The 17863-nt window shown below is 37.5% G+C and overlaps 1 protein-coding gene across 1 annotated transcript in view; it reads right to left on the reverse strand.

Moving 5' to 3' along the window:
- The window catches only part of REPS2 (RALBP1 associated Eps domain containing 2), a 75993-nt gene that overhangs the window by 33263 nt on the left and 24867 nt on the right, over nucleotides 1-17863 (reverse strand). The window contains exons 2-13 of the mRNA XM_079972682.1: nucleotides 14796-14919; nucleotides 13756-13904; nucleotides 12420-12546; nucleotides 10660-10757; nucleotides 9526-9664; nucleotides 8016-8079; nucleotides 7072-7214; nucleotides 5757-5848; nucleotides 4808-4879; nucleotides 3805-3874; nucleotides 3037-3111; nucleotides 1295-1337 (exon numbers count right to left, since the gene is read on the reverse strand). Coding sequence (XP_079828808.1) covers nucleotides 1295-1337; nucleotides 3037-3111; nucleotides 3805-3874; nucleotides 4808-4879; nucleotides 5757-5848; nucleotides 7072-7214; nucleotides 8016-8079; nucleotides 9526-9664; nucleotides 10660-10757; nucleotides 12420-12546; nucleotides 13756-13904; nucleotides 14796-14919 — 1196 coding nt within the window. The remainder of the gene's footprint in view (nucleotides 1-1294; nucleotides 1338-3036; nucleotides 3112-3804; nucleotides 3875-4807; nucleotides 4880-5756; nucleotides 5849-7071; nucleotides 7215-8015; nucleotides 8080-9525; nucleotides 9665-10659; nucleotides 10758-12419; nucleotides 12547-13755; nucleotides 13905-14795; nucleotides 14920-17863) is intronic.

The raw sequence follows: 17863 nt of genomic DNA on the forward strand, positions 1-17863 counted from the left end.
ATTATTTATTAAATTTGTATACCGCCCTACACACAGGTCTCAGGGCGGTTCACAAGATAAAATCACAATATATAAACACAAAATACATAATCAAAATAACCCCCAAAGCACATTTTAAAAGGGCAATAAAATTATAACTTTATTCCAACAAGACTCTTGTCCCAGGCCTCTGATAAGCTCTGCACAAGCCTGATAGGCTACACTGAAGCTCTGCAAGTATCAAAGGTTTCTACACTACCTCTACTCACACGCAAGTATCCTCCATTCAGTTAAGAATGTAACAGCCTGTTGGATTAGGCCAAAGTTCTATCTACTCCAGCAAAAGGTCCTCACAGTGGCCAACCACTGCAAGCAGAACCTGAGCACAACAACGATCTCTCATCCACATGCACCTTGGGCAACTTTCCTAGCAACTGAGTGGTTGCAAATGAGGCACAGGGAAGTCTTGGGGATGTGCAGAACTCTACACATAGGTCTTTGGATCTAAGCCAATAACTGTTTTCAGTGCTGACTAGAATATAGTTGATGTTTGTGACCGTTTCATTAAAAATGGAAACAAAACACTAAGATCATTATGAATTTTCATGAGGGTTCTTAAACACTGCAGAGTTACACATGCTTAAACTTCTGTTTTAGGCATGCCTAAATCTGAGTTTTGGCCACATGACCTGGAAGCTGTACGCCGGCTCCCTCGGCCAATAAAGCGAGATGAGAGTTGTGACCCAGAGTCGGTCACAACTGCACCTAATGGTCAGGGGTCCCTTTACCTTTAAATCTGAGTTAGATTTAGGCATCATTGTGAGCCTTTACCCTTTATTTACATCTACTTTGCTCAATTCAAACCATTTCACTTCATCTAGATAAATTCCCCTACCTGTAGCTGTCTTTTTCACTGCCAAGGGATTCAGATGGATTTCCTGAACGTTTTCTAACAGGAATTTCCATTATTTTGCTCTGCACGATTAAAAAATCCATCTCTTCAATTTTAGTTCACTCTCCCATCATATGCGAATAGTTTATACATATTATGAGATTAAGCATACAAATGCACTAGCTATCACTTGTAGTTCTTACTTTTACCCTGCCAAGAATTGCTAACTGGTTTATGATTCATAGCAAGGAAGCCTCCATTTTTTATATAATGATAGTCTTTTTTCCTTTGCAAGGGGGGAGGGGAAATCATCAAGTTATTTTCACACCTGGATGCATAGACTGCGAACCTGTAGAAGGCAGCAGGCAAGAACAGGTGCACACAGAAAGAAATGAATTATTCTTTGTTCTTGCTTTTGCTTACCTGGATCTTGGTCTTGCTTTAAGTGTGTTAGATTCCTGAGCAACTGTAACAAAGGATCACTTGTTAGGAATATTTTCAGGAAGTCAGATTGCCTAATTATCAGTGATGCTTCAAGATGAATCACTGTAAACATGTGCTGCCTATGAACAGCGCTACTGAGCACTTGAATATAAGGCAGTTCACATTTTTAAAAAATCCTTGACTGTATTCTGAGGTCTGAACAAGCAGACTGCATTTGAACAATCACCTCTCAGTGTATTAAGATGAGATATGAACAAGCTTTGTGCTCCTGCATGTGAGCTAAGAAACAAGAAGGGAAGATTTTGGTTAATCCAAACTGGAAACCTCTGCTTACTGACTTCCAAACAAGCCAAGTTACTAAGCCATGGTAAAAAGTTGGCTTGCTAACCTGACTTGTTTGGAAGTCAGTAACCTTAGGTTCCCTGGTTCAGACATAATGAGAAACTATACTCTATTTATTTAGCAAAATGTATATACCACTTACTGGACAGAAAACCTGTTTGTTTGTTTGTTTGTTTGTTTGACACCCATCTGACTGGGTTTTCCCAGCCACTCTGAATGGACAGTTTGTTCCTGGCCCAATAAAACCATCATTTATTGAACTAAGATTTTTATGTCTGCACTGGGCCATTAGCAGTATGACACATGAACCTCTCATGTTACAGCAATAATCTACAAATTGGCCTGTGCAGCTATATTCTATACATTATTACACTGCTGCACCTGTTACAAGTTTTCATTGTATAACCACATAAAATTGCAGCCATGGGAGGAGAACTTGAAGATGGTTCAATTGGCCATGACAAGCAATGATCTATTGATTGTTCGAAAAACAAAGAACATGGAAAACTTACAGAAGAGGAAGATACCTAAGATATACTATTTCTTCCTGAGATGCTAACTTTTTATATATAGAGTGGTTTGGTTTTAACATGTAGGACCATTCAGACATATACATCTGCTTTCAAGTGGTACATTTTTCTGTATGTTTATATGAACTATAAGAAGGCAATATTATACTAAACGAAAGTGACAGTTAATAACGTTCAGGAAGAGAAGTAGATTTTACTAAGTGGCTCATCACTTTAGATCATGTGTAAGTTCAGGACTTTTTGCATAAGGAAAATGGGATAGTTATTAATCATTAATGACAATCCTCTTATGTTGGAGACAGAACTTCAGCAACAGGTGCTCAGCGACCCAATTTTGCTAGGTGTGTTTTGGATTATTTCTTTTTTGAAACATTTTTAAAAATGTAATAAGAGAGGTTTTATAGAGAGATCAAAGTAAAGTATATCTTTTTCTAACAACATGAGAAAAAACAAGTGCTATTAAATTCTAATGATTATGCATAAGATTGAAGTTTAAATGTAACAAGGAATAAGCTTCTTTTCATTTTTCTTCCTTCATTCACTAGACCAACAAATACACAAGTCTTACAAAAGCTTCTCTAATACTTCACACAGTGAAGAGGAAAAATATTCCAAGGTAGAGCCAATTAGTTATAACAGGCAGACAGCTATGTATGCACAAGATTCTGGTCAATACTTTATATATACTGGAAACCCATGAAGCCATTTTCTTTATACTGCCAATAGCTAATAACCCAATAATAAATATATTTTATGCTGAAACAAGCATAAATGCACCAATGTAAGTAAACTTAGAGATTCCACATTAAAACAAACCTGCTTCTGTGTTATATAGGAATTTTTCCATACCTGTTTTGACAGCCAAGTGCTGAGATGCTTTGACTTCCTTCTGTATTGTCTGGGAAGAAGCACTAACTTTCAGACCTTTAGTAAAAACAAAAACCGGAATGTTACTTGTTATTAATTATTCCACATAGGAAAAAAGGTTATTCCAGTTACCACTTCTAACTCTTATTTGTCCCTATAAATGTCCTTGTCACACACTAAGAAGAATTCAGCTCACACAGAGAGTTATCAGGGCTATCTAAGACCAATGCTGAAGTTACATAATATAGATAAGCTTCAAGATACATTTAACTTCAATAATGTTTGTTATTTCCTGCATAGACTTCCCAACAGTAAACTACCCTTATGAGTTTTTAGTTGAGATGTAAACCATTGGAAGCCCCGGATAAAGTATGCAGAAGCTTAGGAAAAACATTTAGTAGCTAAATGGATAAGAATAGTACATATATCATGCATAACTTTACCAGAGCTTAGCCTTAGTTCTTATAACATTACTATAATGTTGTTCCACAGATGGTTGTGTGAGAAATCAATACTGTCTGAGGCAGTTATGCAGAAGCATCAATCTTGATTACGAAATACAAGCACTGAGCTTTTTCAGTAGGTAAGAGGACGGGGGGGGGGGGGGAGCCCTCATTGACAGGAGCCACATGCCTTGCCAAAGATGCCCAGTTTCGTTTCGTTTCGTTTTCCTAACCAGGAGGAACTGTATAAATTATCCATTTCCAGCTGAAACCTAATTAATTAAAAGACAGCAGATTGCTATTGTACCTTGTTTGTTATCATTAACTGTGTCCTGTGTCAGGGCAACTTTATCAGACATCTCTTCAAGTGAAGTCTCCTTATAAAAGAGAGGAAAAGTAAGCTTGTAATTTAAAAAAGAAAAAGAAATAGAGAAGGGCAACCTGCAAATCATTTTAGAGGTTACAGGCTGACAGAAACCTGTAGGTCTGGAGAGACCTCAGGAGAAGATCTTAGAAGAAGAGTACAATCAGGACAAATTTAATTTCCTATATTATATAATCCAGTTTTGAAGCTAAACTATGTGTCACAAAGCAAGCTGGTGGGTTGAATTTGAAAGGAAGTGAAACAGCAAAGGAATTGTTTCACAAATGTGATATAAACTGCAATTCTACATACAGTTATTCAGTAGTAAGTTCCATTGTGTTCAGTGACTTATTTACAAGAAACTGTGTTCCATATTGCAGTCAAAGTCTTATTTTCTTCTTTTACTACATCTAACACAGTACACTGCAGCAAGAGTTCTGTCCACAGTGAAAACCTGAAACTTATGCTTGTAACCCAACAATCACATGATGACTGCCTTGTAATCACAATCAGCCTGTTGGTTCATCTCATATTTCAATCATTTTTCAGGGTCATGTGAACAGGTCCTATTGTATGAGAATTGTCCAAATGCAATTTGTTAACAGGTTATAGTTCCAGCATTGTATTTGCCAGGAAATTATCTAATGAAGTAAGCTCTCTTTCTCCTACTATTCCACAGTCATCTTTTTAAAATGCACATGCAGTAATACTTTTCCAGCAAGGATACCAAAGGGTATATAAGTAAAATCAAAACTGAGGGAGGTTACTGTTTTTTTCTGTTTGTTCGTTTGTTTTTGGTGTGCTATATCTTTTGTGTTTTCATTTTGTACTTTTATGCTGTAAATTGTGGATCTTTGGATGAAGGGCTGTTTATAAATTTAATTAATAAATAAATGCAATTCTACACAGCGACTAATGCAATAAATATAAAGAAATGGTCACCAACTGGGTCAGTGGAAGTTGCCTCAAAGAGAATCAATGGTTCCGAGTTGCTTGGATCTTCGCGAACAGTTTCAAGCTGGTTATTTTTAAAATTGAGGGATAAAATAAATGAGAGAGAGAAGCATAGATCATCCTCTGTAGTGTGAAAAAGCACATCAGTATAAATTCTAAGACTAGAAGCTTTCACAAACAGTTATATAGCAGTGACAATTGAATAATTCTTGTTCAGTTTTGAAAGAAACTTTTAACAACAAATCTATTGCTGAAGCCAGGCAACCAAAGTTTCCCAGTCTCGTATTTATTGTAGCTTATAGTGAGAAATTGTTTCTAGAGTAAGAATAAAATTATGTGTGGGCAGGCCATATATAGGTGGTATAAAGAATTGAAACATGGCCTCATACTAGAATTGAAGCTCCACCCTCATACTGAAGCTCAACCAGGTTGGGCATTGCCTGTGCGAATATTGGGGGCTCATTGGCAGCTCCATACTACTGGCTGTACAAAGTCTGGCACTGACCTTGTCTTTCTGGGTTTCTCCTTGTTATCTGTACTATCACTCAACACATTCTACAGCTGATCCCAGATGTGAGGAACCTTTGGCCCTCATCTCTGGTCATCAAATATGCTTGCTTTGGCTGATGGTAGTTGTAGTTCAGCAACATCTGGAGCACCAAAGGTTGCCCACACTACACGTTTCTCTATAACCACTTACAGTCCATTATGCATAGAAGGTCTAGCCAGGAGCACAGAGAGTAACCTGCTAAAAGTAAACTAAGCATGGAGTGTTGATTATCCAACGGTTAAATCAGTCTCATACAGGATACAAAGTCTCTCTCTCTCTCAACCGTTTGTTTTAAAAATTTAAAATTAAAGTTAAATTTAATTTAAAAGAAGTGACAAGCAAAACAGAGGTGCGTTTTTAAAAAACACACCAGCAGGTGAGTTTTTCTTACTTCAGTCCTACTGAAGTCCCTTGTTTGTTGACTTGCTGCCAATGATTCTGAATAAGAATTCAAGACACGATCACTTTTAGGCTGAAGAGGAGCTAAATCGAAGAAAAAGATAGAAAAACAAATAAGTCCTTGCATTAACCTTTATGTGAACTGTGAACACTTTCTGTGAACTGCACCACTGTATTAACGTTCTTCCTTAATATATTGTGTACTATTATCTGACAAGTACTTTTTATTTTAAAATGCTCTTTTATTCTATTCCAGGGCTATGGACATGCCATTTTTATGGAGGAAAAACTATTGATTTTTATTTGGGGCCACTGGGGGACCTGTGGTCCTCTGGATGTTTCTGAGCTCCAACTCCTAATATCCACTGGTCACACTTGCTGGGGCTGATGGGAGTTGGAGTCCAACAACTTTTGGAGGGCCACAGATTTCTTCACCCCACTATGTGCTGCTGGGGGGACAACTCCACTAAAGTTAGTTTCATATTCTAGGGTTCCCGGTTTGTTGTTATGTGCAAATAAAGGACTGTGTTCTTAGAACAAACTTTGGATGTTTAAACAGTGCCATTTCATAACTCACTGATTAGTTTTGAAATTGACTGGGAAATCTGGTTTCTATGTAATGCCAGAAATATTGGAAACTGAAAATAACTTTCTTCTCTCTCTGTCTCCCCGCCCCCCCTTTAGTTTTCCATTAGTATCTGCTGCTCTGGGCCTTAACTGGAGTCCAAGGGTTACACACATGTGAAGGTGGTGGATAGTTTGTGTTAAGGACTCTGAGTGAGAGGCAGGGAAGGGAAGACTTCCCAGGGTGAGAGCTGGGAGGGTCCACCACTTTCTGTGTGAGACAAGGGTTAAGAGCTACCTTCAAGAGAGGACTCTGCGTTTTATCTTCTCTGTCTCTGGTTTTGTTTGTGTTTAGAATAGTTTCTTTTCTCTTATTACATTATGAAAAAGTTTTAATAAAATTTTATTTCAAAAAAGAAAGAAAGAAATTAATTCTGGTGAAGATATCCTCCTTGTAGTGTAAGAGGAGGAGTGAGATGAGTGCTATGTTCATACACATAGCACTAAACCATGGTTTAGTGCACAATCATCAATGCATATCATCAATGTGTTAGTCAAGCCAAGCACATCTTTTATGCTGGTGTTAATTCTGCTAAGCTGGTTCCTTCAGCTCTGTCATTTAGATGCAATTTAGAGCCCATCTTTTCCCAGAATTGTACCTCAAAATAGACATTGGTTAAAATGCCATTTTAATCCACAGATTATTATTTTTTTAAAAAACCCCACAAATACTAAAGCTTCACCTGCTTGAAAACAGTCAGGCAGCAGAGTCTCTGGCAAGGTGTCCGGCAAAAGATAACCATTTTTCCGAGCAACAACAAGGTGAAAGGCGGCACAAAACTCTGGTAATGTCAGTGCTCCATCACAGTCTACATCACTTAGCTCCCTGTGAATAAGATAGCTGAGTGCATTATTGAAATAAAAATCTTTGTTTGCATGCACAATATATATAATTGTGGGGAACACTGTTTTTGAGTTATATATTTGTTTTATTTTGACATTTAAGATGTTTTTCTTTAAAATTTATTTCATTAAACCATTGTAATTTTTCTTTAATACATTCCTTTTCTGAATATTTTAATGTCTCTCTCTCTCTCTCTCTCTATATATATATATATATATGCCAATGCTCCTCCTTACAAGTTTAGAAATTTAATAGGATTCATATAAAACTGAAGTTGCAATGGGCCATATGCAATGTCAGCTAGATAGATTTCTTTAAAAAAAACAACAGGGTAAGGCCTCATTAGTAAAGTGTTGATGAATTATGCAGCAGTACTTTTTAGATAAGTTAGGTATTAATTAGGTTTCAACTGATAAGCACAGCTAGAACTGAAGCTTATGATGTTATCTTAACTATTCTGAATGTATGTTTATCTGAATCTATTTCACAAAAATATCTGTTGAATTATTGTGCTAATTATGTTCTTTAAGATATTCTTCTAGTGTGCATTGCTGTTCAAATCTCTCTAGTCCTGCTGAGAAGGGACAGTATCTCTACAAAGATAACAAGCATAAAATAAAGATCAACATACACCCTGCTGTGCCTGGACCTCAAAGTGATTTTGATGGGGGCAATTACTGTGATTTCTTTAGAGATAAATTGTAAGAAGTATGAAGAACTTTCAGCCACAGTAGTTTCTCTCACACACAATAAAATTAATCTGAATTACAAAACAGTACTTACCATATGTGCGAAAGCTCAGGGATTGGCAGCTTAGATTTTGTGAAGAAGTTCTTAGCCACAGAGCCTGTCAACAGAAATGGCTTGTCAAACAGTGAAATAATAAGCTACTGAACAACACATTTTCCAAAGCATTTCAATATAAAGAAATTACTCAAGAGTACTGTTTACTATGCAATGCTATTTAACACTAGACATGTTTGTTTGAAATATTTTGCTCCAATATCACTATTCTAATCAGAAGACATGAACATGTTGTTGGAGGAACTGGACATGGAGGAAGGGGTTAATTTCTTTTATAGGCGCAGATCACTTCATGTATGAGATAAAGCCAACATGAGAAATCTCATCTGCATGTGTGACTGGGGTTGCTTTTTTAGGTTTGTAAAATCCTGTTAAGTTTAAATTCTGGCCAAGGGTGAGAGGCATAATACAGTTTCAAATCTTCTGGAATATTCCAGAAATGCAACAACATGCCTAAAGAAAATCTCTTGGAATGGGACTAATCTTTAAAATTAATAGCACAGCACAAAAGCTCAGCTTCTTATTCAGCTGATATTTTTTGCTCTAAATTGAACTAAATTGCTCAGAATTGGGAGTGCTCAAACCACAATTTCCTAGTTCCAGCATCACAACGAACTGATTTTTTTTAAAAACAGGAAATATGCAATAAAATCAGGTGTGTGAAGTAGGGATGGAAAGGGAAACCCCTCAAGGGTGGGTTGTTGGAATGAAAATGCAATGTCTGAAACACATGCAAGGAGGGGAGGACAGGACGGAGACATGCACATACACACACAGAGAGAGAGAGAGAGAGAGAGAGAGAGAGACAGACAGACAGACAGACAGACAGACAGACTGCTGTTACTACTTGCTCATCCCTCAAGTTGCAACTTGTTTTTCTTGCCAGAAAAAAAGAAGACAAGACATAATTGTCTACTTCAGAGACAGCTTCGGAAATGGCCTAGAGATGCATGGTCACTATATTACTGTTTTCATGCAAGGAGATAAACTCCCTGAAGAAATTACAAGTTTAATGTGATGTGTAAAGTCCCAACTGAGTATTTTTTTTTAATCACAACTACATTTATAAGACATAATTAAAATGCAAGTTAGTCTAATAAGGCTACAATAGTGAATAATTTTAAACTCTTATTAAATAAAAACATACAAGGAGTAAAAAACCAAATGGCAATTGTACCATAACATATCTCATGTGAAAACATTCTTCACCTATGATTGAATCTCTTCTACTGAACGCAGTGGAATTTATAGCATTTAACTTTGTCTGGAACATGCACAGTATATTGTTAAAATATTTTTTTAAAAACAAACAAGAACACAGTAACTCACTTGTGACATTAAAAAACGGAAATAAGGGTCTATGCGCGTTACCATACATACAACACACCCAAAACACTTATAAAAAAATCCAAGAGGCTTGCACTTAGCCTGTGTCAGTTCCTTGCCCTTTTACTCTAGCCTTCCTTGCTGTGTATACAATGAACATTACCTGAAATGAAAGAGGTCAGGTCAGGTTGTAGGGACTTGAACTGATTGGTGTAATATTCTCGTTGCTCCTCAGTTATTCTCCAGGGGTCATCTGAGTAATTACTACTGCCGTCCTGTGGTTCTCTCTCTACTGAAAGAGACTTCAGGGGGAGAAAGGGCAAAGCATCATTTTGAAAGGTAGAGAAAATGCTGAGATGTCAGAAGTTTCAAAGTATTGAAGTTGCTTTGTTCTTACTGTGTAGTTCTTTTTAAAAGAAATGGATGGGGGAGGCCTGATTTCAATAACAGTCCTGTTGGGTTTACAATAAATGCCTTTATTCATAGGACTATAGGAAATCTTACATACATCAAACTAAATCTGTATGAATATAAACATTGGACTGACTCGAATGAAACACCAAACAATGGTTCAGTATTATGAGAATTAGCCTAGTTGTGCCTTGGATTCATGTGGTTCTGCCCTCTTCATTCAGCACAATCATAAGGAGACTGGATGCTTTTGCTTCCATTTTTGATTAGGAACAGCTTGCCTTGAACCCAAGAAACTGTGATTAATCATAAGTATGGTTGTTGAAATCAGACTTCTTCAAACTCATTAAATTCTAGTCCCATCAATACAATATGAAACTCAATCCATATATGGATTTCAATGCTGTATTTCATTAGTAAGAAGTCCTCACTTTACCTTTGATACATTGAAGTCACACATAAAAAACAGAATCTAGAGTTCACACATTTCATTGTGAGTTTGTTTCAACTGAGCCCCTTCTCTACCTTAAATACTTTCTAGGAGTCAAATTATTCTTTTCCCACAGGGAAAAAATGGCGCTGCCCATTATATTATAATATTGTGTATCCATTTGACTGATTTTATCATACGCTGCATGTGCCTTGAGAAAGGCAGCTAACAGGATGGCGAAACAAAGTACTGAAAGTTTAGTTTTACATCCATATTAGCCTGTGGTAGTTTTCTAGTGAATACCACAGTTTGAGCTATAGGGTAGATCTGTTTGTGGCGACATTCAAGATTATTTCAAACATTATTGATCATAAAATCATGTTGATTCTCAATAATTATTTCAAGCAACATTGCTGTTTTCATTTTAAACATCTTACATCCTAAGTAGTTCATTACCCGAATGAGAGATGAATGTGGTGGAACTGATTTAGACCCATAATTCCCTGCAGTTGGTCCATCTTGTTGGACAGCAGTATGTCTAACTTCGTATGAACCTATGGAAGATTAAGGGGAAAATAAAAACTGAATACTTGCTCTGAATACTTGCTAATGTTGTGCAAAATCAAAGATGACAAAACATATATCATCCTTCGGTCTCAAAAAAATAAAATAAAAACACAATCACACCTCCTATGAAAGGTCACTTTATCACCCAAATCCTTCACTTATGTTAAAGCCTGATTCTCAAAATGCTACTGCTCATGCTGTTGACTACTGACCAAATACTCACTTAACGTGTTGAAAGGTGATTTTTTTAATCCACACTAAAAGCATAACATCTGACTTTTTGCCTAAGTATCCTATTGCAAAGAAGGAAGCAAGTGCTCTTTCATGAGACATGCTAACATCAAGAAAAACATAAATTAACAAGGATTCATTGATGGCAGCATAAGAGTTTGATTCAAAACAACTAAATTCAGTGTTAGCCAAGAGTAAACACTGGTATTTGCCAACTAGGGAGAACTACACACCATTTTGGAGGCATCTTTCACTGAAACCACTAAAGCTTGCATCCAAATATTGATTCTGAACATTCAACAGTCTGTTATGTCTTATGCAAGTAAAGAATGAGACCTAGAATTTAAACGGAACTGTAGTTCATTAAATAACTTAAAACTGGAAACCTCTTGAATGGAATGGGCCCTTCAAGAGGAACAGGGCATTGAAAAGAATAGAAGTTCTGCTCATGGAAGGGGACTCTGGCTGATTTTCAGCCATTTCTGCTTTCCTCTCCACCCCACAGCCCAGAAAAGGTTTTGTAGTGGCTGAGATGCTGCTGGGGAGGGGATGTAGGGTTGTTACCTGCTGCCCATTCTTCAGGATCTGGATCCACCTTCCAGCCACTTATCTGGATTCTAGCTTGAATTCTACCAAGCTTTATCAAGACACCAACAAAAATAGGCAGAACAACTGGTGTGCATGTATGCAGAATCCATGACAGAGCAAGTGTCACATCTAATGCTGTGCCAGCCGGCTGAGGCCAAGTTACGAGGTGTGTGTGATGTGCCTCCGCACTTCTATTTCTTCTTCTTTTTTTAAAAAAAATCCGCATTCCACTGGAAGGCCATTACTACACCCGTAGTACTACATTACTACACTACTACACTACATAGACTGCACTCAGTGGTGAAGTTGTTCTCAATTCTATCCACCATAAGTTTTAAATGGGTTGATTTACTAAAGTATATAAAGAAACTGGCACATCCTTCCTCCCAATCCCTCCTCCTCCCTGAGATTTCTCATTACCTGTACTTAGGTAAGTATAAATCCCTTATTCATTTGGATGTTCACATAGTGTACCGTATCCTATATTTATCTTAACAGATTTACCCAAAGTTGTCCATGTGTTGCCAGCAGGACATTCATTATTTAACTTTTGAATAAATTCAATAAAGTACTGCTTTTGTTCAACAAAATCTATGGCTACAATAACCCCCACCACACCCTACATTGAAAAAGGTTGAGAATATAAATCTGTAAACAGATGCTTGTTCTAATTTAAACTGATTCTCAGGAAGAGGAAGACAAGACCGAATAATGAGAAAGCACACAAATCAAGTCAGTTTCTTTTAAAAGAGATGTAATTAATTTATGAAATTGTTGGGCTGCTTCCGTGCTTTTATGATTTGATTACTCCAAAGCAGACCTCATCTTACCTCCATGCTGCTGCTCAAGCCCACTTCTCAGGACACCATACCCATAACTCAAGGGAATCCTCTGGTAGGTTGATGGAGAAGCAGGAGGTGAATCAATGGGAGACATAGGGGGAGACTTTGCTTCTTGCTTCAAAATAATTTTTTAGAAAAGAATAAGGACTTTGAATGCTGGCTGTTCCATAGTCAAAGTGATTTCATCTAACCACAGTAGAATATTAAATTGTAAAAATAAATAAATATGCCCACATAAATCCTCCTCTGCAATTTTTGATATTGCTGAACACTCAAAATTTCATGTCAATATCTGAGATTCATTGTTACATGATTTCATGATCTGATATTTGACAGATGACCTACAACAGTATGATCATATCTGACTGTACTTGACACTTGACATGGAACAGTATTTATTACCTGATATGACTTGATAGCCAATAGGGCCTATCTATCAAGTGAAAAACTACTGACTATCAAAGAATGTCAGTTTCAAGCAGAGATAAAACTTTGAAATCATTAGTTTTTTAATTTGAAATTTGAGTGTATTGGACAGTCTCCTGTTTGGTTTTTGTTATCATATGAAATAAATTAACAAATACCACATAGGAGACTTTCTGAAGTACTTGTTTAAAATTTAAAATCTAAATTTTGATGATTTCAAAGTCTTCTTTCTTGTCTGTCTGAAATTGGCACATCACATATTCACTCTTGCCCAGTTCATAGTTCAAGAAAGCACAGGGATGACCATTAGCAAAATTAATGTGTTGAAAGACCTCAGCGTGGAAAGGTGTTGATACAGCTAGCCTACTTTTTATTTTTTATAAAAAAACCAATGGCCTGCTTTTTATCCATTAAAGGAGCTGGCAAAAATGGGATCAAGTGCTCTGTTCTGACTTCCCTTAGCCCTCATATGAGTAAGATATAAAAGGGGGTCGGGGGCGGAATACAGGGCAAGTAGTAACTTTCAATGGCAAATTTGCTAGGTGGCTACAGCTTTTGTGTCACTGTATTCCACTGGCCTTATAAGCAATTGGCAAAACACATACATTGGACCTGGAAGAAAAGTCTGTAGCATTGACATTCCATAGAATAAATTGTATTCCTTTCTAATGGCTGAGCAATTTCACTTTTTCGTCTCCATTAACACATCTGGACCATTAAATACTATCTGCAGTTCAAAGAGGCAGCAATCAATTGTAAAAGCCAAATAATCATGCTGATAAATAATAGTGTACTTTAATGAGAAATCTCAACAGTCAGTGTGTATAGAAAATAAAAATAATCTAGTGCCTTATAGTTAGTTGTGCACCAAAATTTCTACTTTGCAAAGGGCCTTTACCTGCTTTTCTCCTCCATCCAATCTTCTGAAGCAATTTTTTTCAAGTGTTGCATGTGGAATTTGAAATTTAGTTCCATGAGCTTCTGCTGGATGACTGTACCTTACATCACTATCAGTTTTCAGTGCCATAAATCGAGGCAAGGGCAATTCTTAAATAAATATCAGAAATAAAGACAAAATAAAATTTCATGGAACTATGTATATTGAAACAAAGCTCCCCACCACAAAGTCAATTTAACACTAAGCAGTGTTAAAAGAGAACAGAATTCCTATCCAAAAGTATACTCAGCCTCATTGACTGACCAGGAAACGTCTCTCACAATATAAGAATTTCTAATGGAGTACTTGTACATGATATATAAAAATGAAATTTGGTATACATGGCGATTCAGTGAGTAGAAAAGTGCAAAAGAGTGGACATTTTTGCATTTAGCAACTTAACGGAGGATTTCATGTTTGCCTAGAGACTGGTTTGTGGAGTACTACAACCCTTGTTGCCATGAAAAGGATTCTCCCTAGTAAGTGTGAGTAAATATGCATAGGGCTGCACTGTTAATCATGAAGTTAATCTATCTAGTGCAGGTATAACTCTCAGCAAGGTTAATGAAAACTATTGTTTGCAATCCTTTTCAAAGCATGGCTTTACAGCTGGGATAATAGTCCATATTTAAGCATAGTCTAGATATATGAGCATAACACTTAACAGTGGTTAAGTATAGGAGAACAGCTTTAAAATCATGTAGCATTTTCCCATTCATTATACAATACATCCTACACATTCACTGAATTTACACATTTTGTAATTTATAGTTACCATCTCAAATGGGGTTTTGGAATAAACACCAAGGAAGACAACTAGGGTTTGTAGTTCAGGGAAGTTTTTAATGTGTGACATCTTAGTGTATTTTTTGTCTTTGTGAAAGCCGCCCAGAGTGGCTGGGGAAACCCAGCCAGATGGGTGGGGTACAAATAAATTATTATTATTATTATTATTATTATTATTATTATTATTATTATTATTATTATTAGAAAACAGTTACCATTCTGAATGCTTTCGATCCGTACTGGGAGGCCAGACTGCGCAGCAGCGATTAGCTTCAGAGCAGCATAAAACTGAGCACGCCCAAAATAGCCAACACGTTTAGCACCACACAATTCTGTAATCTGAAAGGAGAGAAAGGGGTGAAGGGTGATGGGAGACAGAGTTCAAATAATTAAAACACTTAATGCTTTCAATGTAAAAATTAGTTAGAGATGAAACTGTAAAGATGCAAACTACTGAAGAAAAGCTGGAATTGTGTTTGCAAAGAAACAAACTTCTGGTGCAGGCATCTGACCTACATTTGACACCCCAAAAGGCTAACATTCCATTGCAGAGGCAGTTTCCCCATATCCTCCCATTCACCCATTACAAATATACCTTCCCTGACTAGAGACTGTGCTACACATAATCTATCTTCACACAACTTGGCTCTTTTGCCCATCGTTAGGGGGAACAGTAATCCTTGTGTGGAATACCTGAATATTGTATATAACCAGTGGGAAGCATGTAGAAAAGTTTCTTCTTTTTAAGGAAGAAAAACAGATGTTGAGCTACAGAAATTTCCCTCTCACTCAATTTAGTCAGGAAGACAATGTTTCCTCAAGAACAGGAAAAAATGTTTCATTAGATGATTTCAAAAAAAATACTGTCCCCCAGTATTAGGAGTCCTTTGACTGTCAAAATAGTGGGTCCAATCGTCAAGAAAGAGGTTTCTGCATGTGCTGTTGAGGGAAATGAGGGACAGATGGGGCTCATCAACCTGGGAAGGTAGCTCATCTAGGAAAAGTAAAACTCTGATGCCACTGCCTTTTGGCTACACTCATTAGTGAGAAAAGCTTCAGGAGTAAACCTTGAGGTACAACCCATACCTGTTGCCTTGTGCAACATTTTTAGGAAAAGAAAATGCTAAGGAGCAAACCCTGCACAAATCCAGAGTGGAGTCCCTAAGACAGTTGGATGGTGCCTTGTACGCTTCCTTCCAGCAACTCCTGCGGCCAAGCTGGTGCTAAATGTATTTCTCTGATTTCCTTTGGACAGCATCAGTGAGGCTGAAGGGGGGTATTGTCACCTGAGCAGCCCAGGACAAACATCCATATACACTGTCCAGGCTTCCACCATGGAGAGATCACTTTGGCGCTGCAAACACAGCAAAAATTAACATGGGATGCTGTCGAAGCGACTCCTCTTGAAGGAAGGGAACCTTTGGAAACAACCCATTATCTTCTAAAGCAGGGATTGCCAACATGGTGCATGTGGGTGCAATGATGACCTCTATGCCACTCGCCCCACTCACTATCTCGTTGGTCATGAGGTGTTATGGGGTGGTTACTTTTTTCTACTGTTAGAAGAGTTGACACTCTTTCCCACTTCCTTTTCCAGATCTATGCACTTTTCAAAGCTCAGATTAATTCTACTGGACAACACTTTTACCCTGATCCCTTGGGAAAGCAAAGTGTGTTTGTGCATGCACTTTATTTTTGTTTGTCTTGATGGGGGCAGGGCAACCTCTGTTCTGTCAAGTGCACAACTAGCAGCACCATAAAGGGGAACAGCTCCTCCTTAGATTCTTCAAGATTCCACCATTCAAAATTCATCAGAGTAAAAGCTGATGAATTCTGCCAATCCTAGCCAGATCAGACTGGCTAATCACGTAGGTGAGAGGAGCAAAAGCAACCATTTCCTGACATTATCGTTCTCAGTTTCTTTTAATAATAGTTTTTCATCAATTACAAGACAACTTAAAAACTCACTCTAATTTTTATTATACAGTCTCATGACTTAAAAAGTTAACACCTCCAACAGAATTTTTGCTATATCATCACTTTGCCATAAAGACTTCTAACCTTGCTGAGCGCAATAGAGCAACAACAGCTGTGGTGAAAAGATATAATCACAGAACAGGATAAATGCTTATATTTTTATAAAATAAAAAGGGTGTATGATCTCTACTCTAAAAGGCCAACATCTGATAAATACTTTCAGAAATGCAGTAAAACTTTTCCTGTTTGAGCTGGCAATCAACACTAATACAAAAACACATATCCAATTTTACTCTAATTGGGTATTGTGCTTTATTTTTAACTGTTACCCTTCCTGAGCACAGAAACAGAACTAAAACATTTTCAGGTGTGTCATAACTAGTTTCATCGTGGAATTTGTGGACCACTATGGAGAACAATCTTGTACAAGCTTTGACGCCTGTTGCTGTTGTCCTGTTTTTCGCTTGCTAGGAAACAAATGACAGAGTGAATTTGTTCACATCCAAAATGTTTTTGGCTTCTGCAGTATTTTTTTTTTTTTAAGCATGTACTAATCCTGTCACAAGTAGCAGAGTACTTCATTAACAAATGTACTTGGGATTTGGTAAGCAAGTTAAAGCATTCTTAAAACAACTACTTTGAAGAGAGAGAAAAAGCTAGTGGTCTTTTTCTTTAAGTTTTACAACTGCCAGTGTAAACACTCCTGCGATAAATAGTCCAAAGTGCTTTGTCCCAAAACACAAGGTTCCAATTCTGGTGCATCAGTCAAATTATTAACTTGACAATTCCAAGTGGGTTGACTGCTTTAAGGTCCCAAACAGAAAACAGGATGTGTTGCTGGGCTCTTGTGAGCCATTCTTTTTCATCTCACTAACCCTGCTTCAGCTACAACCTTGTCGAAAATAAACTCTGAAAATATTGTCACCTTTACATCTACAGAACTACTTGAGTGGCAGGTCAACAGAAACTGATGGGCTATTACTGCCTATATACACTAGTCTTGGAGGATTCTCTTTCTCTGCTAGGCCACTCTGGTGAGTCCAATCCAGAACCCTTCCTTTTCCCTCTAGAGCAGGGGTAGTCAACCTTTTTATATCTACCGCCCACTAATGCATCTTTCTGGATGGTAAAATTTCCTTACCGCCCACCAGTGCTCAATGGAAGGATTCAGCTTGTGCCGTAGAACCCCCTACCGCCCACCTAGAATCCTGAAACGCCCAGTAGTGGGTGGTAGGGACCAGGTTGACAGCCCCTGCTCTAGAGCTAGAGACACTTGGGGTGGGGAGATTGTTCAGGAATGTACAAC

Source organism: Podarcis cretensis (assembly GCF_951804945.1).
Source record: "Podarcis cretensis genome assembly, chromosome: 4".
Lineage (NCBI taxonomy): Eukaryota > Metazoa > Chordata > Lepidosauria > Squamata > Lacertidae > Podarcis > Podarcis cretensis.